General features: G+C 45.1%; 1 protein-coding gene across 4 annotated transcripts in view; it reads left to right on the plus strand.

The window, feature by feature from the left end:
• The window catches only part of Hdac4 (histone deacetylase 4), a 262,337-nt gene that overhangs the window by 162,393 nt on the left and 76,804 nt on the right, over window positions 1–23,140 (plus strand). For all 4 annotated transcript variants that reach the window (XM_055616475.1, XM_055616477.1, XM_055616476.1 and 1 more), the window contains exons 5-6: window positions 12,252–12,402; window positions 22,233–22,353. In XM_055616475.1, the coding sequence (XP_055472450.1) occupies window positions 12,252–12,402; window positions 22,233–22,353 (272 nt within the window). The remainder of the gene's footprint in view (window positions 1–12,251; window positions 12,403–22,232; window positions 22,354–23,140) is intronic.

Raw genomic sequence — 23,140 nt, forward strand, 5'->3', positions numbered from 1 at the left:
TTATTATTATTATTATTATTATTATTATTATTATTATTATTATTATTATTATTTTGGTTCTGTTGCTCTCCTTGTGGAGCTCTTGTCCCCTCTAGGTATTTCTATCTCCCCCTTCTTTCATAAGATTCCCTGCACTCTGCCCAAAGTTTGGTTATGAGTCTCAGCATCTGCTTTGATACCCTGCTGGGTAGAGTCTTTCAAAGGCCCTCTGTGGTAGGCTCCTGTCCTATTCCCTATTTTCTCCCTCTTCTGATGCTCATCCTCTCTGCCTTTCTGAATGGGGATTGAACATCTTACCCTCATCTGGGATATTTTATATTTTTGTTTTTATTGTGAATAAATCCATTTCTGCATTTTTGTTTTTCATGCTCACATACTGCCAGTGTGTAGATGAGCCCTGGATTTCACCCTTACGTGTTATTGAGAATAAATGGGTAGAATTTTCTGGCATTGATTTTTTTTTAATGTCTTCTGGGTTATTGATGTTACCTGCAAACAAAAATTGTTTCCTTTTATTGTTCTTTGGAGTTAACTAAAATTTCCACAACTCTCTCAGGATCTATGACACCCTCCCTGGTACTTGTGGGACAGTCCCTGCTTTGAGCTGTAGGCAGCTGCTTTTTCAGGGTCCTGACTTAAGATCCTACTGCTGTCTTCCTGTCAGCCAAGACTACTGCCTCTCTGAAGGAGCAGCAGCATCCAAGTGCTCTTTACCATGCCCTAGCTTTCAAGATCCTTATAGTCTAAGTGATAGAGAATACAGCTCAAACTCAGGTAGTGGGCTCCAAAGGAAAATGAATCTGCTTTTGTGGCACTGGAAACTAAGGTGATGTTTATTTTGCTTTGCAATGTGCATAGTTACTTACTTGTTACTGTGACCAGATACTTGAGAAACAGCAACTTGTGTGAGGAAGAGTTAATTGTGCCTCACAGATGAAAAGGGGTACATTCTGATAGTCAGTGATCAGTGATGGTGGCATGAAGGCAGCGAGGCAGAAGCATGATGGCTGGTCACTTTGGATCTGTCAAGAACACGGAAATTCTGATGCTCAGCACCACCTGTCCCCCTGCCCTTTTTAAATCTGGGGACCCAGCCCACCGCATTCAGGGCAGACCTTCCGTCTGTTAAACCTGTCTGGAAATACCCTCACAGATGCACCCAGGGTTTGTTTTCTTGGTACTTCTAAATCTCATCAAGTTGACAGTGTATCTTCACAGTGCTTGTTCCAGGTGGCCCAGGACATGTTGCTTGAGACACTATTCATGATAGAGAAGGACCCTGTGCCCCTGACTGACACTTGAGAAGTCATGTCCTTAGTTACCTGGTCAGCCTTAGGCACAAAGAGTTGTGCATCTAGGGTTTTCTATGCCCTGCATCTGGGTTTCTCTATGACAGGCCCAACCTCACCTTCTACCCGAAGGCATTGATAGCCACTCTGTTGACATTCTGTGTCTCATTTGGATCAGGAACTCCTGGCTCCTGAACACCAGGCTTTGTGTTTCCCCAGTGTCCTGTAGCTCTGCTTTCTCCTCGGGGCTGTGGTGTCTACAGAGAAGAGGGAGCTGTCTGTGTATGGGTAACAGTAGAAGGTGCTAATCTTCACAGAGCCTTGAATATGGTAGCGCTGGCTGCTCTTTGCCGACTCTGGACAGTTACATAGTTATCCCAGGTTCACCTGCCCCTCTGTGTGGTAGAATGTCCAGGGCTAGGGGTGCTAGGGCCAGGAGAGTGCTGGGCTAAAGGAAATGCTGCAGTTAAGACTGTTGATAGATGGGATGAGGCTTGGAAGAGCTGTATACTCTAGGAGAGACACAGCCACTCTGAGAATACACACACACACACACACACACACACACACACGCACACATTAAAAATGAAGGCTGCTGTGTTGCTTTGGGTGTCTGCCCTTGTACTGCTCCTGCCATCCTCTCCTGACCACTTCCATTGTTGTTGACATACTGTACCCTAGTGATGTTGCTCTGGCTCGTGGGATGCCTCCTATTCCAACCCTGGCACAAGCTCCACTGCTGGTACTCACCTTCCTTCCTTAGACTTTACTGCTGGACGGTGCATATCATTTTAACATTTGAGTGTATGGGTTCAGGGGGGACAGTGAATGACAGACACATGGGGGTGCTGCTCACTGCTGGGTGTGCCTGGAAGGATGAATTGTTTCCAGGGTACTGTAATGAGATTGCCTTTGGATTTGAGCCAATTGGTCCAGTAAGTGGAGATGGGAATGGTTTCTTACTGAGATTCCTGGGACATTTTAATCCCACGTGCTCCATTACAAACCACGGACAAACAACACACGTCCTGGCAGCTCCAGGCTTAGGGATGACTGTTGCTTTGCTCTGTTAATATGTTTCGAGTAAAGAGCATAATGGAGCATGCCCTGTGCTTATCACAGGAAAGCACATGAGATTCTGCCTTAAAGGCTCTCTGAGCATCTTTGAGTAAAGCTACAGAACAACGTATTGAGCTTTGGTGGCTTTAAAGAAACAAATGTCCAGGTCCATCAAAACAGACAGGACTCTCACCACAGCGTTCTTTCTCACATTCTGCCCCAAGACCTTAGGATTTCATTCTTTCTGAAAGTGTGCACTTGATTTGTCCTCGTTTTATCTCCAGTGTTATCTTTTTTGAAGTAGCATGAGGGTAGATGACAAGAGAGGTGTTTGTCTACATCTGGGTCTCGAGCAGTGTGGCAGGCTTGGGAACAGGCCAGCTGAGCACAAGGACAGGCTGCTGTGAGAGCTGGTATAGGCTGCACCATCACAGCCACTCATGATCTTGAGCAGAGTTCATCTGGAGCACAAGTCTGTGTGTAGTACTGAAAGGGAAGAAAGATTCACGCATTTGCTAGCTGGGCTTGAGTCCCACGGTGGTGTAGGGAGGGATTATGGGTTCATGCCCATTGGAGCTGTGTTGCTATTGTCCTTGGCAGCTGACCTGTTCCTGGTGGCTCCCATCTACAGGGTGGCAGCTCTCATTCCCTTCCTCTAGTCCTTGATGTTAACACATTCTGTATGGCATCTCGCCAACCTGGATATGTCTGAAACACATCAGAGAGAACTAGGGAAGGTGACAGTGGGCCTTCTCTGGCTACTTGCTGCTGACTCTGGCGATCAGGTGTGTGACTATCCTAGATTCACTGACAACTTCTGGCCCATTTGGCATCCAAAGGGTGAGGACTGAAGGTACTGCCGCCAGGAGGATTCTGTGGAGGCAAGATCAGTGCATATATTCACTCTGGGAAGCAGGCAGGCAGCCATACCCCCTACATGGGAGGAGGTATATAATGTATATTTTATTGGTAAATTGTCTTGTATTGTTGTAATTTACTGAAAAGCTGACTCTGGAAGTGGGGTTCCCTTCCCCATTTCAGATCCAACCATACTAGTCTCAAAGTACCCCTTGCCTGGGGATGAGCTTACTCCCACCCCCACCTCCAGTTCTGTGACAAGGAACATAAAATACTGTGTTGAGACCAGCCAGGAGGTAAGCCTTTTGCAGAGAAGGCTACTGTTTTTTTGTCTTATGATGTAAAAGTTCCTGCAGTAGGAACAGGAAGCTGGAAGTTCAGCATGGAGAGGAAGCTCAGCCAGGGATTTCGTTGACTATCTTAGCCACCCCAAATGATTTCTGTGGTGTGGTGAGCAGAATTTGATGGTACCTGCCTGCTGCTGTTTGTTCTTTTATTGGAGGCCTCATCTGGAGGGAAGAGACACTTCGCTCTACCAAAGACATTCTTAGTTGGGTAGTCCATCTGACTGCCTTGGTAGGGCTTTCCCAGTGGTTTAGGTCTGCTGTTTCAAACCTCCAATTTGATGTTACCTTTCTGATGTTCTCTCAGTCGGGCCACTCCAGTTTTCTCTGCTGGTGCTAAGCATGTGCAGTTTGATGGTGTCTTACAGTCTGTATGCCTGTTGTTGCTAGCTGTCTACTACTTGCTATTTACCTTTTGTTTGCTAATACTTTGTATTTACCTTTGCTTGCTATATACTTATTAAACTCACTGGTTCAAAAGGATAAACATAGCTACTGTAGAACATTCTCCAGACCATACAGATCAGGCTTTTGGGTGTAGAGTTGGTCAATGGGTTGGTATTCATTGAAAATACTGGATATGGTTAAAGGCTTCTACAAATCCAACCACATAATATTTCTGTTGAGACCCAGGAATGTGAGGAAGTTGGATCAATGCCTGTGGGTGGTTTGGATCCAGTTTTAAGTGTAGCTTTTCTGTATTGCTGAGCTAGATGCCCTGGACTGTAGGTGATCTGTTACAGGTGATTTATTTATGCTTAGTTCCACATTGGTATTACAGTTTTAAACATACAATTTATTCTTATATTATGTTCATTGGTGTTTTACTTGCATGTTTTTCTGTGTGAGGTTGTTGAAGCCCTGGAACTGGCATTACAGCAGTTGTAAGCTGTCTTGTGGGAACTGGGAGATGAACTGGTCTCCTTTGAACGAGCATCCAGTGCTCTTAACTGCTGAGCCATCTTGCCAGACCCTTGGCATCATTTTTAATCAGAAAACACCCTTGACTTTTAAAATATTGTCAACCTGACAGGACCTAGAATCACCTAGGAGACACACATCTGACTTGTCTGTGATGGTGTTATACATGGGGTTAATTGAGGTGGAAAGATACATCCTGTATGTAGACAACACTATTCCATGGGCTGGGGTCCAGATGAAAAGGAGAAAGTGAACTGAGCACCAGAATCCATCTCTCCCTGCTTCCTGACTGGTTCCCACGATAAAAGACTGTGTAATCTCCAGCTGTCCTAGTTAGGGTGACTGTTGCTGTGGTGAAACACTACGATTAAAGCAGCTTGGGAGGAAAGAGTTTATTCAGCTTATGCTTCCACTTCCGAGTTCATCTTCAAAAGAAGTCAGGACAGGAACTCAGCTAGGGCAGGAGGTGATGCAGAGGCTATGGAGGTGTGCTACTACTTTGCTTGCTCCCCATGGGCTGCTCACCCGCTTTCTTAATCACTGTCTCTCCCACCCCATCACCCTGCTTTCTTGTGGAACCCAGGACAACTAAATGACCACGTAGATGACTTTCGCTTGTGGCAAGGTGACATGAAGTTATCCATCACACCAACTCAAAATGGATACAGCCAAAATGGATATTTCCTTCAGCTGCTTTTATCGGACATTTTGTCACAACAATTAAGAAGTAACACCTACCTTTGAGGAGAGGCCTGCTGCTGGGGTCATCCGTCACGCTAAAGTCCATGTGCCTTCTACACCAGCTGTGGCCATCAGGACACACTGGCCACAGGCGACTGTAGGACACGCACATACATGCTCACACATCCGTACTGAAATGTCTGTCCAAGGGATGTTAGGGTCACCCCCTGGATGCTAGTACTCCTTGGGTTCGGGGAACAGCTTCCTAAGTGGCCATGGCCTCAGCTTGTGTTCTGTTGAGGCCGAACCAAAGAGGTTAGTGTTTGAGTAGTGCCGTGAGCAGCATTGTGATGTTAGTAGCCTGTGATGAGACTTGACCTTGACTGTAACCTCTTCTGATTGGCTGGTCAGTAATCACTAGGGGTAATGGGAGCTTCCTAAAGACCCAGAAGGTTGTCTGCCCCACTGGAGCATTGGATAAACACCTGTCCTCATCATCAGGCTTTTCAGTATAGAAGGCTTTTATTTTGTTTACTTTTGAAAAGTCTGGTTGGGTTCACACTGAAAAAAAAATGCCTATTAAATTGAATGTCTAGTAAACTCAAAAGTTGGGGTCTATTAAGCTAAGTTTGGAATGAGTGTGTTGCTCAAAACTGAGCATTGGCTTTAAAGTGAGCCCTGTTTAAGTTCCAATTAGAAGGGTGAGGCTACTGTTGCTGGTTTTGTTAAAAAAAAAAAAAATTAGACTACGTATCTTACTTTTCTATCACTGCAATAAGACACCATGGCAGTTTATAGAAGGAAGAGTTTCTTTCTATTTCTTTTCTTCTATGAAAGAATTTGCTGTTTCCACTAAAGGCACTTTTATATCATGAGACAAGACAAACAGCAGTAGCCTCCTCTGCAAAAGGTTTACCTCCTGGCTGTCTCCACACATGCTTTGTGCTCCTTGTCACAGAATTTGGGGAGCTCACAGTTTTACAGGGTGGGTCCATGACCCTCATGGCAGGGAGTATGGCAGCAGACAGGCAGGCATAGCATGGGAGCAGTAGCTGAGAGGGCACATCTTGAGACACAGCGATGAGGCAGAAGGACAGCTAACCGAGAATGGTGTGGGCTTTAGAAAGTGCAAAGCCTGCCTCTGGTGGCATACCTCCTAATCCTTCCCAAACAGTTTTACCAACTGGGGACCAAGTATTCAAATATATGAGCCCATGCAGGCCATTCTCATTCAAGCCACCACATGGTGGTCATCTTACTTGAAACTTTCTTGTGGTGATGTGGTTTGAGTCTGCCAAAGATCTTTTCTCAGCAGTTCTGCCTTGGCCATGGAGGAGTTTTGGGTGTGGTAGTGAGTTACTAAATGGTTTTACCCACTCTTAGTCAGCACTCCAGAAGGCCTTGTGGCACTCCTTATGGCCTGAACTCTTACACTCCAGGGGTGGCTACATGTATGTTTTCCTTCCCCTACACCATACAGGCCCTGCCTTGGGAAGGCAAGGAGGGAGCTCCTTGTGACAGATACTGTGTGTGATCAAAGAAAGGAAGGATGTTAAGCTCCAAGGGCAAAGAGGGTCACTGTCAGGGTGTCCTGTGGTTTGGGACTGAGGAGCACCGATCTGGTTAGTTCTTTCTGCCCTAGCTGTGCAGAACATCTCGGGAGTCTAATGTTGTGACACCAATCTGCCAATTATTTGTAATCTAAAAATCTTGACTTTGGTACAGTTCCCTTGGACTCCTGTGCCTCATGGTTTTCAGGTTTGAATGGCTTTGTAACCAACAGGGAACTTATTGACTTCTAGGCTCTAAGGGAGAGTACTGTAAGACTGTTGAGCAGTGTTCCACTGCATGCTCCTGAGTTGGGTGACTGAAGAGGTGAGGTATATACAGGGCTGTTTTTTTGGAATGGACGATTATAAACTAATTACACTGTTATTTTTGAAATGGCACCGTGTTTGCTTTTTGAAGCTGAATAAGGCAGATAGAGAATTATCTGACACTAGTTGCCTGGTGACACCGCCAGGGTGCCATGACCTGTGGACACCACCGTACTTTAAGCACCTTCTGAGCCTACTTATTCTCAGATCTTATTCTAGCAGCCATGTAGTTCATGGGTGTGGGGTGCTCTTCTCACAGTGGGATTTCCTCAGAATGATTGGGAGCAGTCTCTTAGAATGAAACCAGTAGAGGATGTGGCTTAATCTCCATGCCTTTACTTTTGGTGTGCAGTGTTAAAATTTGATTTTCCTATAAAGGATAGGAAAATGTTACTATTCTGAAGTAATTATAAGTCCTGGAGCTGGGTTCAGTGGCTCAGTGCCATTGGCTAGCAGGAGCCTAGATCCTGACTTATGTTAGACCTATCTATACTGACTGCTAACAACAAAGGTGGCCAAGTGAGGATGTGATTTTGAGACTGTAAGTCTCATGGGTTTGGTCCCTCATTCCATCCATCCATCTAGGTTGTATCTCCCTGATATCCTCATCTTGACTGCAGGGTAACTTTTAGCTATCCTCTGTAAGATCCCATCCTCTTTAGGGGATGTTTCTCAGACACAAACTCAAGATAAAGATGTTGAAGTACAAATGCTGACCTCCTCGCAGATCTTTAGAGTGTTTTCATGGCTCCTTATTATTTGGTCTTCGTGGGGGGGGGGGGGAAGCAAACAGACTTGCAGTGGAAGCATGGGCAAGGTGGCTAGCAAAGTGTGAGGTGCTTCTGTGAGGACAGACCAAGCCGGGCCAGACAGCCGGCCCGCCCATCTTTTCTTTCCTGCTGTGTCACCTCACAGTCCACCCTAGCATGCTGCTAGCTCAGGGCAGAGAGCCACTTAACCTCTTTTGGTCTTGCTGTCTTTCAGAACATCATTTCATTTGATATCTAAACCAGAGAGCCAGGAATCTGACCTTGTGGCCCTCACTGGCTCCCCCTGCACACACTGCTGCTGGACACAGTGTTAGGCCTTCTGCGGGTAGTCTTTCTGTGGGAAAGGTTTCCATTGTAGGGTCTGCATGGGCCATCCCTGCCCACGCAGGCACAGTCTTTGAATGTTCTTCCATTTCCTTTTTCTGACCTGTTGTGGGGAATGCCTGTCTCCTCTCCAGTTAATCGACCCCTATACACCTTGCTAGAAATGACCCTTGCACCCATGAATGTTCTTAGTGAACATGTTTATAGATGTAGCTCATTTTCTCAGGAGAGCCCTTGCAAGTCCCTTTAGTCAGGGACTATGGGACTTCTGCATTCTCCAGTGGCCAGTAAATCTTTGCTGCACATGACCACAGTTATGTCTGGACAGCCCTTAGAAGTCCTGTGAGTCTCCTGCCTTGGGCTATTTCCATAGCAACAGGGAAGTAAGGCCTGGGAGGCCCACTCAGTGGGTTGTGGAGACATAGCACAGGTGAGGACAGAGCTGTAGTGTCTGTCCTAGGTGTTATGACTAGCCTTAGTCAGCCTCAGGGTGTCAGTGGTAATTATGGTAGCCTGAGAATTTGCCTAGATCTCCCACGTTAGACCCATAAGTCAGGGTCCAGCACCTTTTTTATCAAGCATGTGGCATGAATAAGCTGGTGGTCCTATCTGTTTCTTTTTGCTGAAGTCATTTCAGTGGCTCTAGGCCTGTATTTCATGTCTGGGCTACACAGTGGAAAAATTATATACTTGCTGTCACTTTTCCATCACATTCTTGATATGATGTGACTTGAATTTCCCATGCTGAGTAAGTAGTATATTGTGAGCAAACTCAGAGCTCTTTACAGTCCCATCTCCTCAGTCTACCTGGTGTAGTTGACTGTGGAAGCTGGTGACAGACTGCCTTGGGAAATCCAAACAGGGAGCTGCAAGACCTGTGGCTAGAGAAGGAAAGAGACTAGGCCTTCTGTGTAGCTTGCGTACTTCTGGAAGCATGAATTTTGAGTAGTGTGTGTCAGGGTTGGCTGTAGCTTCACTGACCTCCTGACCCTCTCTTAGAGTGGGGAGAATTCTGTAGATGACTCCCTAGAGCTGGCATGATACATACAGCACTGTCTGCAGTTCCTGAAGACTGGCTCAAGCTACTTTTTTGAGTAATCACCCAGCACCATTTGGACAGGTCTCTAGGTATATCCTGTTTGTCTTTCATAAAGCCTTGCTGGAGACCACACAAGAGGCAACATTCACAAAGGTCAGCCATCTTCACGCTCGTGTGCACTGAAACCACCTCTGTGCACATTCAGATGCACACATGCTTGGACCTCACACAGCTCATTTGTGTGCCAGTTGGTATATCCATGTATAGGCTGAAGGGCTAGCTGTTCTCCCATGTGGGCCCTGTCCCACCTGAACTAAAACCTTCACTAGGCTACCTCTCCAGCTCAGCTTCCTGCTTTGAACTGTTCGCTCTTAGGGATCTCTAAGGGAGCAGAACTAATACAGAGGATGTATATATATATATTAAAGGGGACTTAGTAGACTGGCTTAGAGGCTGTGACCTGGCAGTCTCCTGACAGAAAGGCTAGGAAGGCAGTAGTTGTTCAATCTGTGAGGCTGGATGTCTCAGCAAGCCCATTCTGGCACAGAAATCCTGGAGGATTCCTGATCTTCTGAGTTGGAATCCCAAAGAAGTAGCCTCTAATACCGGCAAAGGAAGGGATGTCTCAGTAGCAAGACAGGTGAACTTGCCTGTGAGAGTGAGGACAAGCAGGCAAAAGCAAATTTCCTTCTTCTCTCTCCTTTACATGGGCTGCCACCCTACGGTGTGGCCCAGATTTTGGGTGGTTTTTTTTTCTGCTTCAGGCAAATTGATTAAGAAATCCCTCCTGTCAGAGACAGTCCCTGTTCCTATTACTATGGAACCCACTTGGACACTGAACTGCCATGGGCTACATCTGTGCAGGGGTCCTAGTTATTTCCATGCATGGTCCTTGGTTGGAGTATCAGTCTCAGGAAAGACTCCTGTGCCCAGAATTTTTGGTTCTGTTGCTCTCCTTGTGGAGTTCCTGTCCTCTCCAGATCTTACTGTTTCCCACTTCTTTCATGAGATTCCCTGCACTCTGTCCAAAGGTTGCCCATAAATCTCAGCATCTGCATTGATAGTCTGCAGGGCAGAGCCTTTCAGAGGTCCTCTGTGTCAGGCTCCTGACTTATTCCCTCTTTTCTCCTTCTTCTGATGTCCATCCTCTTTGCCTTCCTGGATAGGGATTGTCCTGCTCTTTAATTACCTCCCTCCAAGGGGGAAGCAGCATTACCAGGCCACAGAAGAAGACAATGCAGCTACTCCTGATGAGACCTAATTGACTAGGATCAGAAGGAAGGAAAAGAAGACCTCCCCTATCAGTGGACTTGGGGAGGGGCATGCGTGCAGAGGGTGGAGGAAGGGAGGGATTGGGACAGGAGGAGGGAGGGAAACACAGGTGTGATACAAAGTGAATAAAATGTAATTAATAAAGAAAAAAGAAAAAGAAATCCCTCTTAAAGCCAGGCGTGTTGGTGCACACCTTTAAACCCTGCACTCAAGAAGCAGAGGCATCTCTGAGTTCTAGGCCAGCTTGTTTTACCTTGTGAGTTCCAGGGCAGCCTGGGCAACATACCCTGTCTCAAAAAGAAAAAGGAGGAGGAAAGAAAATTTCTCACAGGAGGGCCCAACAGAATAACCTGGGGTTTCAGTTGCTTTCAGATATAGTCAGTTGACAAGCAAGGGTTAGCAAATTGGCATCACAAGTTCCTTCTCGGCTATAGAGTTCGTGTAAGTGAAGAGAACTCAGTAGGTCCCAGGAGCCATTGGCTCCCTGGCGTGGCTGCACTCGGTGCTGTGACCTGCAGTCTTGGGTGGCTGGATGCTCTGCTCTAGCACTGTCTCCACACTTAATCATTATCACTCACTCTGGGTGAGGACACGCTGTGTCGGTTTTTTTCCGTAAAAAGTTTCACGGGCCATCTGGTTGACAATTCCTTGATCACTGCTCCCTGCCACTCTTTATTCCATGAGGGATCAATACCCAAAAAGTGCCTATGCCCTTAGGATATCTACCTGCTGATGCAGAGAAGGCTGGAGACAGTCCTTAGGCTGGGGGAAGAGGATTCTGTGGCCCTGCTGAAGAGGGAGGGCCTGAGAGGTTACAGACTAGTGCTGGAGGGAAGCTTACGGTTTACCTTCCCAGGGCAGTGACAGGGGTCTGTCCAGCGGGGTAAGCTTTTTCCCACTCATTTTTGACCATATCCATAGATCTTTACTTTCTTCATGCCTCAGCCTCTATGTGGGTGACCCGTTGCATTCTCATGAATTTATGACAGTATTCATATGTATTGTCATCTCTCTTCTTTACCTTCTGTATTTACCTGTCTTTCATAAGGGGCTTTCGATTTCATGCCATTAGATGTGTCCTATTTTGAAACATGAACTCTCATGTCTATGTGAAGATGACTAGACCTTAGGCGTGCTATGAACTGCATTTTCATGGCTGTGGGTGGGTGATGCATGTCCTGGAGTGTTCTCCACATTCCTCCCCGACCCCTCTATCCCCCCACTGCTCCAGAACTTACAGGGCTAGAACCTCTATGGACTTCTTCATGCCCTTGCCTGTGTATCTGGTGAATTTGCTCGTTTGTGACTCAGCCCTGTGCTTTTGCCTATTGATAACTAATTCCTTGAGGTGGGCAGCCTTGCTTCAGGTGAATGCATACCATTGTCTATTCATCCTGAAAAACTTGGGCTTGCCTCTGGGCCTGCCTTGTATGATGCGAGCATACTCTTAATGTGGACTCTGGTAGATAGGTCCCTAAGGTGGAATTTCAGGAGTCTCCCATGTCTAAGGAAATGCCCAGCAGTTGTGCAAAGTGGTCTCACCATTTCCGATCTCTGGGGCATACTCAAAGAGCATTCCTACCCTATAAAGTCATCCACTTTTCCTGAGTGCCCTGCAGAGATCCAAGGCTGTCCTGTGAATCTCACCTTTAAAGGGACAGAGGAATTTTAGACCTTGGCTACCTGTCCTCCTCTGTAGTACCTTAGATGAATGGGCAGGTGGGCAGGTGGCACCTTGGGAGTCAGGGAGTGGTGGGCTGGTTCTTGGGTGTCCTTGGGTCTTCAGGGCTCTGACCTCTGTCCTTCTCTGCCTGCAGCAGCAGCAGGAGATGCTGGCCATGAAGCACCAGCAGGAGCTGCTGGAGCACCAGCGGAAACTGGAGCGGCACCGGCAGGAGCAAGAGCTAGAGAAGCAGCACCGTGAGCAGAAGCTGCAGCAGCTCAAGAACAAGGAGAAGGGCAAAGAGAGTGAGTGCTGGTGGGCACAGTGAGGACTCAGGGATGTCCTTGCTGCCTCTGTTGCCTGTGCTGCTTCCCCAAGCAGCTCTGGAGGGTTTGCCACTCCACATAGGAATCGTCAGTGTCTTTAGTGTGTCATTATTTCGGCTCACTCTAATTGGACCTGGAGGCAAACCTGGCCTTCCTGCTTCTGGCTTCATCCAGGAGTCAGGAAAGACCTCAGTATCAGCCTCAGTGAAGGGGCATCCTGGAGCCTCCACATTGACATGGGCATATTGAGACTATTTGGCAGTACTCTTCACAGATGCACAGAACATTAAAGCCACAAAACACAATACCATCGGACTCTGAGGTCTTTTCTGTGTTTCAATTGGAAATTTTTTCTAAGTACCCCCAAAGTAGTTACCAGTCTATGGGTGGACATGCAGCTAAGGACACAGTCCATGTGTGTCCAGTCCTGCTTTGAGGCCCATTCCTCCATTGATGTTGCTGACCTCTAAGAAGAGCCCGATTTGACTATAGCCAAGATGCCACAGGCAGTGTGTTATTAGTAAAGTCTACCCCATGGACTGGATTAGTTACTTTCCTGTTGCTGTGATGAAAATACCGAGACCAAAAGCAGCTGAAGAAAAATAAATTAATTTTGGCTTATGGTTCGAGAGTGGCTGAATCTATTATGGCAGAGAAGACAGAGTAAGACAGTAAAAGCAGGAAGCAAGCTGATTACGTAGTGAAGGGGTGAAAGGAGGGGACAGAGAGAGAACACAGGAAGTGGAGGCTATAAACCCTCAAAGCCAGCCATTCCTCCATCCCCATGACATACTTCCTCCAGCACGGGCTGTATGTATTAAAGGTTCCATAACCTCCACTTACATCACCACCAACTGACACCAATACATGGACCTATGGGGGACATTTCTCATTCAAAACACCACATTGGACAGACCCCCAAAATCCATTATCTGCAAACAGTAAAATGGCTAGCCATCTTTACAAATCATTGAAACAAATTTTTGTATGAATTTTAATCTCCATCTGTACTACATAACAAGATGCGTATGCTTAAAACATTCTTGTAAAGTCTGTTATTTGACGTTGTTTGAGAATCGTTTTGGCATGTGATATACAAAGATGCAGACAGATAGGTCTGTGATGACAAAGAATAACCTGGAAGCTAGCACCTAGGAACCATCCATTCAGCAAAGAGCCTAAGCTAGGGCAGCTGGACTGATGGTCTTCCGAGCCTACAGGGCCTTACTCTTCCCCAGCATTGCCATTGTCAGTCATTTCAGTCCCAGCTCTGTAGTGGTCCCTCTGGCATCTAGTGCTGCCTTCCCCTGACTACCACTGAGGTGTGGATTGTGAGTCCCCTTCCAGGGAGTGTTGAGTCAGGCCTTTGCCTGTGCCTCAGACGAGATAGCTCCCTTTGCCTTGGTGTAGAGCTGCTCCTTGTGTGTTGTGGAACAAAGCTAGTTGTGAGTTGTGTGCATTGTCAACCCTTTACCCCTTTGAGTGGCGACTTTTTGCTCATATGCACAGAATTGTCAATTCTAGCTTAGTCTATAATCTCCCAGTTTCTTTTGTGTACTTTTGGGTTGTGTTTTAGAAACCACTCATTTCTCCCAAGACATTTTGGAATATTTGAATAGTTTTCTGCTTGTGTGGATGTCCATTCTGCTGGCACTGGTGTGTGTGTGGCATAGCTTAGCATGTACGTCTGGCCCCTTTGGAATCTCTGAGAACTGATGTCCACACCCAGTTGGACATGGGTTTCCATGCTCCCTTGTGGTGATGTCAGCCCCTGCTGTCATTGCATTAGTACTTGTAGTTTCAGTCCCCACAGTTTGGAAGTGAGCCTGGGCCCAGCAATGCTAATCTTCCTACTTCATCTTTCCTACTCGTGGCACTTTGTATTTTCATTGAAAGTCTTGAAATTGATTGTTGCCATGCACACATGCCCACGGTTTACCTGTCGGACTCTGTGTATTCCATCGGTGAGATGTGATATTTTACAGCCTTAATTATTCCCAACCCCTGAGTATTCTTTGGGTCTTTCTAATTTTTTCTTAGCAAAATGTTAGCAGTATTTGTGCAGGAGACTTGCATACATTTTAGCAGGCATATTTCAAGCAATCTGATTGGTTTAACACTATTGTGCATAGCTTGGTTTTGCAATTTTGAAAAGCAATCAGCAACCTGCTGACTCTTGACTCTGTGCCCAGCAACCATGCTAAACTTATGCTCTAATTATCAGCAGGGTGGTTCAGGTTTTCAGCCTATAGAAGCACATCATCCGTAAATAGTGGAAGGTTTGTTATTCCTTCCCAATCAGAATGCCCTTATGTCTTTTGTGTCTTTATTTGACTGGCCTAGCAAGGGTTACACTAGAATAATAGGATAGAAATAGCAGTCTGGTCCCCTTTTTCTGGTGGAGGCCACGTTTAAGGACTTATTCATTCACTGGCCTATTTGTTTTGTCAAGTTACCCTCCTTTGCTAGTGTTATGAGTTGAATGTGCACAGGTATTGATTTTTATCAGATATTTCAGCACTTTTGGAGGTGATCATGGGATTATTTTTTTTTCTGACATATGTAGTAAATATGGTAAATAGGTCTATTTGAATAGAAATTCTACCTGACATTTTTAGAATAACTAGCTCCTCTCACCTTGATGATAAAGCATTATCTTTTTTTTTATGGGTTGGATTCTTTGGGTGCCTTATTTTTTGTGTCTGCAACTATATTTGTGAGATAAACTGTTGGAGTTTCTGTTCCTGCGATGAAATACCATGACCAAAAGCAAGTTGAAGAGAAAAGGGTTTATTCAGCTTACACTTCCCAGATCATAGTCTATCAACGGAGGAAGTCAGGACAGGAAGTCAAACAGAACAGGATCCTGGAGGCAGGAATGCCTGCAGAGGCCCTGGAGGGGTGCTGCTTACTGGCTTGCTTCCTACAGCTTGCTCATCCTGCTTTCTTATAGAACCCATGACCATCAGCCCACAGATGGCACTACCCATACTGTTCTGGGCCCTCCATTGATCACTAATTGAGAAAATGCCTTAAAGCTGAACCTCATGGAGGCATTTCCTCAGCTGAAGCTCCTTTCTCCCTGGTGACTCTAACTTGTGTCAGGTTGACACACAAAATCAGCCAGTACAGATACTGACCAGCATTTTTCTTCTTGAAATGCCTTGCCAGGTTTGGCATTAGAACAGTACTGGCCTCAGGCTGAGTTAAGCATCCTTTCTCTCTTTGGTCTGTATGAACTGTGGTGCTTTCCCGTTTTGCATCCTCAGTATTGGATATTTGCACCTTCTCTTGCTGGTGCTTGTTGGTTTCATTAATTTACTTTAGTCTCTCAAAGCAGTGGTTCTTAACCTTCTCAATGCTGCAGCCCTTTAATACAGTTCCTCATGCTGTGATAACCCCCAACCATAAAATTATTTTTGTTGCTACTTCTTAACTGTAATTTTGCTACTGGTCATAGGCAACCCCACTGAAAGGGTTGTTCATACCCCAAAAGGGTTTCGACCCATAGATTGAGAACTCCTGCTCCAGAGACCTTTATCAGTTATGTTAGTCTATTTAGGAATCTAGCTTTTGGCTTTACGGACAGAATCTGTTTAATATATTTCTATTTCATTCATTTCTACTAATGTTACTCATTCTCTATCTTCTGTTCTCTTTGGGTTTGTGACTCTTTCTTGCTTTGTGAGTTACATATATCTTAATCATTGACTCCAGCCTTCTTTTCTGACATCTGAATGTAAAGCTATAAATTTTCCTCTAAGGACAACATTATCTATATTCAATAAGTTTTGACCCGTAGCCTAATTTTGTCTTTTAATTGATTTTTTTCATTATATTTAATAGAAGTATTAATATGTTTGTACTTAAATGTGTCATTGTTTTACAAACCTCAATTACCAACTTTTTACCGTCCCATTTTCTTTCTCTATATTTTAATGATGCAGTTTTCCTTTTCTACGAGCTTGGTAACTATTGTTCTGCTGTACTTTTATTGATCACCATTGTGGTTACCACAGCCAGCTTGACTCCATCAAGTCTAATCTCACTTAAATTCACAGAACATTGTTTGATTCACTTAGGGCTCACACTCTTCTTTATAGCTTGGACTATTCTCCACATGGCTGAACTTTGTTCCGGGATACTTTTCCTTTACAGTTTCTTGAATAGAATCTAGTAGTGATGAATTTTTTTCTAAAATGTTATTTCCCCAATCTTTGAAGTTTAATTGTGCTGAGTGTAGATTTCCTAGGTGTATATTTATCTTTCTCTCGCCAGTCTCGCTCCCTTCAAAATTACTATCTCTCCTATTGTTCCTTGTTCAGAGATAATTTTTTATATCTCACTACCAGTAAGAGTTTCTGTCGTTTGAAGTGTTTCTCAGATGCATGTTTAACTGCAGGGGTTTTGTGTTTTGTTTTCCTTGGGATTGATTCATAGTCTTATCTCTATGATTTAATACTTTAATGAACTTTTAGAACTGATTATTCTCACCTTTTATCTCAAAAGAAATTCTACTTTTTCCCTCATTCAGCATACTTGAGACTTTAGTTGCCATTTTCTACAACTTCTATGTTTTTCCCATTTTCTTCCATGTGGTGATTTCTTCTCTTCAGATGTCCATTGTACTAATTTGAAATTTCCCTGTAAACTGCTGTTAAACTCCTCTGATGGATTTTTCATTTGCTAGATAGCCATTTTCACATTTTTATTCAGATATTTATAGTTTTCATGGAATTTCTGCCATGCTTAGTCAGTTATTTTAGAATGGCCTCTCTGTCTAGGTTTCTCCTCCCAGCTGCTTGCCCCTCTCTTCCCTGTGTCAACCCCTCCCATTTTTAGGATGTCTCCACCTAGTGTTGGTCTGTGAATGGAAAGGAGTCTATATATTCAGTACTATAACACACTGGTCTAGAAACTGGGTTTCCTGTTTGTTTTGTGAGTTTTCCAGATGTTTTAAAACATTTTAATCATCCTAGTGCATGGCTCTGAGCTGCCCAGCCTGCTTACACAGAAAGCGCACTCTGTGGGGCCTGCCTCAGAGCCCGTGAGGCTCCCGGGGTCCTTTCTCCTCCTCGTAGTCTATATTAAGGGGCCCCTTGTGTTACTTGTTACTTGACCCACATGTACCTTCAGAGACACCATCAACCAGGGCACCTCTGCCCATCTCTGTCCAGCTTGACCCTGTGTCCCAGGACCACCAGCACCCTGGGCTGCCAGCAGAGGCTGTAGGAGTTTGCCGGTCTCTCCTAGCAGTTATAATCAGATTAACTGAAGTAGGGATCCTCACAGTCTAGAGCCCTCAGCTGTCTGGACTCCTCCCCCCTTTGTTCTGTCTGTGGTCTGCATCTTGTCTGCATTGAAAGATGTATTTGGTTTGGAAGTTTGACTTTGTGTAAGCCTTAGGTTGCACAACTGGCATCTCACCTTTAATGAATCATTATATTAGAAGTATTGACACAAAGTTCTTGAACAAAGTTCTTATGTTTTAAAAGGAATTAAAGGACTGTCAAGTATATTTGTTCTCAAGCTTATCTTAAGGGTAAAAATTGTTATTATGCCAAATTAATTCTAAATTTAAATCGGGAAGTAGTCTAATTTGCCAGTGTAATTTTGTATACTTTTAAAAGTAATTGTTTCAAAATAAATATTTTAAGTTTATTGCTAATGTACTGGTTTATCAGTTTATTTCTCTGTTTCATGATTCCAACTTCTAAGAAATGACTTTCATGTACAAAATTAACACTGTTGGGATCATCAGTAATATGATGTTTCACTGTTGAAATGTGAACATACTTAATTTTTTACTTCAACTGATAGAATTTAAAGGTAGTTTTCTCAGTCTTTGGAAAGACATGCGAAGCCTGAATGATGTGTGCAAGCACTGTCACCCCTCACTCAGCACCCTGAGGAGCTCACTCCTGAAAGGGAGCTGACGGCCTTTCCAAGATAAGTGCCGACTGTGGGAGCTGTGTAGCATTTACACAGATTCAGCCTCTGTTCTGACTGTTCTGACACTCTCGGCCTAGTGCTCTAATGAACTGACCTGCAGTGAACCTGAGGTCAGGAATCTTGGTTTCAGACTCCTCAACAGCTCTCAAGTACAGACCTGGCCCAGAGTGCCGAGGTCAAGACAAGCTCTTCTGTAAGGCGGTTTGTGGCTTGCCCAGCGCTCCTCATGGCGGGCTGCCTTTGCCAGGAAGCTATCTCCCTGTCCTCACAGGAGTTTGGGAGGGACTTGACTGTACTTACAGAGTGGTGCTGCCCTGCAGAGCACATGCACACGCCTGCCCAATGCAGCACGCACAATGCTCAGGCTGGACTCATATCCCAGCCGTGGGACTAGCCATTCCCTCCCCCATCTGTGGCTCATATGTGCCTCAGTGTGTATCCTATGTACTGGCTTGGTGTTTGTTTGTTTGTTTGTTTAGTACAGGAAATAGTGTTTGTTTATCAGAAGATTACATTCAAATTTTAAACATCAGCCAGTCAGTCTGTGCCACAGCCATCCAACAAATAACAATTTTTCTCATTTCTGAAAAAGCAGCTCAGACTAAATTACTTTCTCGGAGTTTACAAAAATGGTCCAATAAAAATATTATCTCCGGGCTCACAGAATACAAGTTCAGAAAACATCTCAGGTCTGTTTATGAGTCAGAAATGATTTCTGCGCTGTCTTAAGCCCCGCCCTTTGTTGATCCTGTGTTGGAATGTTCTCAGCTGCACTCTAGTCCCATCACAGGCTGCAGCCATGGTTTTCATTTTGTGGATTTGGGTGGTCAGGTTTTATTATTAATAATAAACTGCACAGTTGAGTCTTTGGCAAGCTTGCACAGCTTGGAAGCCCAAAGAATGCAGTTCTGTGGAGAAAAGACAGCTAGCAGACCTGCTGCTCTGATGTCAGGCCTAGGCATCTCAGCCATGAAGGGGGTTCTTGTTTATGCCAGCTGATGTAAATGGCAGGAAGCATCTTCGGTTTCCAAACATTTGAAAACTCAGTCCAAAGTCTCTGTTATCTCATTTCTTAAGCTCTTGTTTAACTGACTTTATTCAATAGTTAATGAGTTTTATATACATTTGTAATCACGGTGTAAAATATTCATTCTTAATCATACTGCAGCTTTACTTGTTGATAACAAGTAATGAAACTGATTTGACCAACAGTGAGTTTGTAAGAGTAGATGGCACTTTCCTGTATCAGCAGCATTACCTGTATCAACTGTGTGTCCATTTGGAGCTGCTTGTGAATTTAAGGTACCTGCCAGCCTTTTAGGTCCAAGAACAGCAAGTCTGCTCTCTGAGCAGAGTGCAGATAGCATGGCACCATGGCATGCCTTTGACTACAAGCTCAGCCCTAATGACCAAGTATCCTCACTTTGAAAATGATGCCAGGTTGGGTGGTGCTCAGTGGTAGAGCACTTGGCTTGGCATGCAAGAGAAACTTGTCTCGAAACAAACAAACAAACAAAAAGCTGATGAATAGTGTAAGCACCACCAAATCCATTAAAATAACACAATTTAAAAAAAAAAAAAAAAGAAAGAAAGAAAAGATGATTCCCTCTGAACTTGAGAAATTGTGGCTCTGAGCTTGCTTTGTTGGTATCACCTGCAGGCCAGGTCCGTGCTGAACAGCAAGCCCCAAGCTTTGGCCCTGCCACCTGGCTGCTGTCCCACAGCAGGATGAGAGTGTGTCTCACAGGGACCACAAGGCTCAGCGAGGGCCAGCTCCATGAGCACTCAGGTTCAGTACCTGCCGTGAAGGCTCCCATTTTCTGAGGAGGGATATTGATGGGTGCCAGTTTGTGGAAAGTTCCAGACCTTCCTCATCCTGCATACCAAAAGCTCATTACACGCCTCCATGGCTTCCTGTCCCTCATCTTTCTAGGCAGCAGTTTGGAAGAGAGGTGGCCGTATAGACCACTGTTGCCATTTTCACCACTGATGTCATCACCATCATCTGGTCTGTTGGCAACATACTCTGCAGCATTAAAACCCAACCATCTCAGCATTTAAAGATGAAAATGCTAAATTTAAATTTTTCACATATTTAGGAGTGATGTTAACTTTACTTTGTATCTTTATGAATAGGCTTGGGCTTCTTCTTTCAAGTAGCTCTTCTGTGGACTTGCTCTCTGTCTCCACCACACCTTAGGGAATTTTCTTTATTGGCAATTATAAAGACACCTGGTTTGTTTGAAAGCTTTATCCTTTTCTTGGTTTACATTGCTTGTGTTACTGTTCACTGTTAGCCTCTTGCTTTCAGAAGTATTTGGGAGTGTTACATGTAGCGGAAACAATTCCATAAATACACAGTCTCTCCAAGGCTGCGCATTGAGAGTTTCACTAGAGCATGGGTGACTGGTGTTGGAGCATTCCTGTCATAGGGTTTGTAGGTCTCCCACCCTCCAGTCTATACATCAGTGTCACCCTGGACAGTTGTTCTGCTGTGCAGGACCAGAGGGGACCAGCAGTAACTCTACCTTGGGCATGTGTTGAAGGAGAGAAGGAGATATACTTTTATAGATACAATAACCACTTGGTCCATGTGCTGAACTGGCTTCAGAGTCTGCAAAGAAAACAATACTTACAAACTCAGGTCCAGAACAAAAGGCTAGCTGAAAAGATTGCCTGCCCTGATTTTGATGGTCTTGGGGATTGAACACAAGGGGTTTGCTAATGCTAATCAAGAACCTCAGGCCCTGACCCCCAAATGATTATCCAACTTTTGAAAGAAAATCAATGGCAGAGGTTAAAGTGGGGGAAGGATGTGGCATGCAGTGACAAAGGAAAAACCAGAATAGACTTCATAAACAGTAGACTTCATAAACTGTCCAAACTTTGACAGGAAATGAGACTAGGGCAGATATATGTAGTACTTGACCTCTCCAGACCTTTGCCTGACCTCAATGTCTCCTACCTACAACCTGGCCTTCAGAATACCTACTTAGAGTTTTTCTTATACAGTTTAAATGTGTAGGCTCTCACTAAATTACACAAGCAGTCAAACAACTTCAGTGACTAGGGACTGTCCACAGACCTTCAGCATGGCCCATTCACCCATCATCCATCATGGTGCTTAAATACTGTATTGTACCAAGGAGCCCTTATCATATTCTTCACCAGAGGGATGGATGGATGGATGGATGGATGGATGGATGGATGGATGGATGGATGGACGGACACAGTACTGAGGTATCTGGCAGTAGATCTATGGAACACAGACTGTGCAGGGCAAGTTGGGGCATCCTTGTGCAATTTGTTTCTGAGATCTTAGTGTTTTCTTTAATACAATTTTCAATAACGGTCACCATATCACAAGAAAGCCCTTGGGTGTACAATTTCCACCAGAGCGTGTGACACCAGGTAGACGGGGACAGAAATGCACTGGATGCTGAGAAAGCCATATATTACTGTAGTGTAAATAGCACACTGTCTACCAGTATAGGAGACCTTGCCCCCTGGGTGGCTGTGTAGAGAGTTCTGTCTGTATGGAATTTACTTAGAACCTGCTGGTTGTTCAGTGGAGAGAGTGGAGCCACCACACTTCCAGCACTTTACTCTGAGGCCGTAGTGCAAGGAAATGAAGACCCCTGCAGAAAGAAATGGCGTTAGCTAACGGGAGCCTTTCCCACGCTGAAGTCTCTGTGCCAGCAGAGTGCACTCATGCAACGTTGGGATGAAAGACCTCCTATTTAAGCTCCCTGGCCTTGGGAGAGCCCTGCAGAGGAATCTGCCTCCTCCTGCCATGACCCTTGCACTCCCTGCTCCACACTGCTTCCCCACTCCTCACTCTCTGCTTTTCCTTCTAGGTGCTGTGGCAAGCACAGAGGTGAAGATGAAGCTTCAGGAATTTGTGCTCAACAAGAAGAAGGCTCTAGCCCACCGGAACCTGAACCACTGCATTTCCAGTGATCCCCGATACTGGTATGGGTAAGTGACCTGGGCCTGCACTTTGGGTGCCTGGAATACTCTGCTCTTTGGACAGGTTTGAATGGACCCAGTTTTTTGAAGACCTTCTTATACAGGGGTGGAAGAGATGTTGAACTCTGAGATATAACCAGATCTGAAGGGGGGAGGTCTGGAGATGATGTGTGCCACTGTCAGCCAGATGAGGAGTGGATCATCCTCAGAGCACTAAGGGGAACTCCTGGCAGTAAGGATTTCTGGTCCAGTCATCCACTGAGGCTCACTTAGTTTTAATCTAACGCGTGATCAAATTGTGTACGCACTTTGGCATCAGCACCATAAAGGAACCCCTGCAATGGATGCTCCGTGATTAGGGGGAATAAAAAATTGTGGATATGGGAGAGAGAACAGCCAGAGGCATCTGGAAGAATCCAGAGCAGAGAGAAACAGAAGCAGACTGGACTGGACTGTCCTCAAGAGAAGCAAGAATGGAAGGGCCAGGAGGTGAGACCTTTCATCATACAGGGAAGGAGGAAGAGGAGGGGTGGGAAGAAAGACCAGGAAGCTAGTGTGGACTTTTAAATGCATAACGAGTATGAATAGGAACTAAAGGAGTCTGGGGGCCAGCGTGGGCTTTGATATGAAAGAACAGGTGTATGTCAGTGGAGAGTCCTATGTCCCTTTTGCCAGAGTCAAGAGAAGATAAACAGAAATTACTCCTTTAGGTGGGCAAGAAACTTTTTACAGCTTCCTAAGGAATGCTGACTATAGGCTTTTAGCAATCCTTCTATAGTTCAACTTGAGCTGAACC

The sequence above is a fragment of the Psammomys obesus genome, unplaced genomic scaffold, assembly GCF_907164565.1.
Source record: "Psammomys obesus unplaced genomic scaffold, mPsaObe1.curated_primary_1811, whole genome shotgun sequence".
Classification (NCBI taxonomy): Eukaryota; Metazoa; Chordata; class Mammalia; order Rodentia; family Muridae; genus Psammomys; species Psammomys obesus.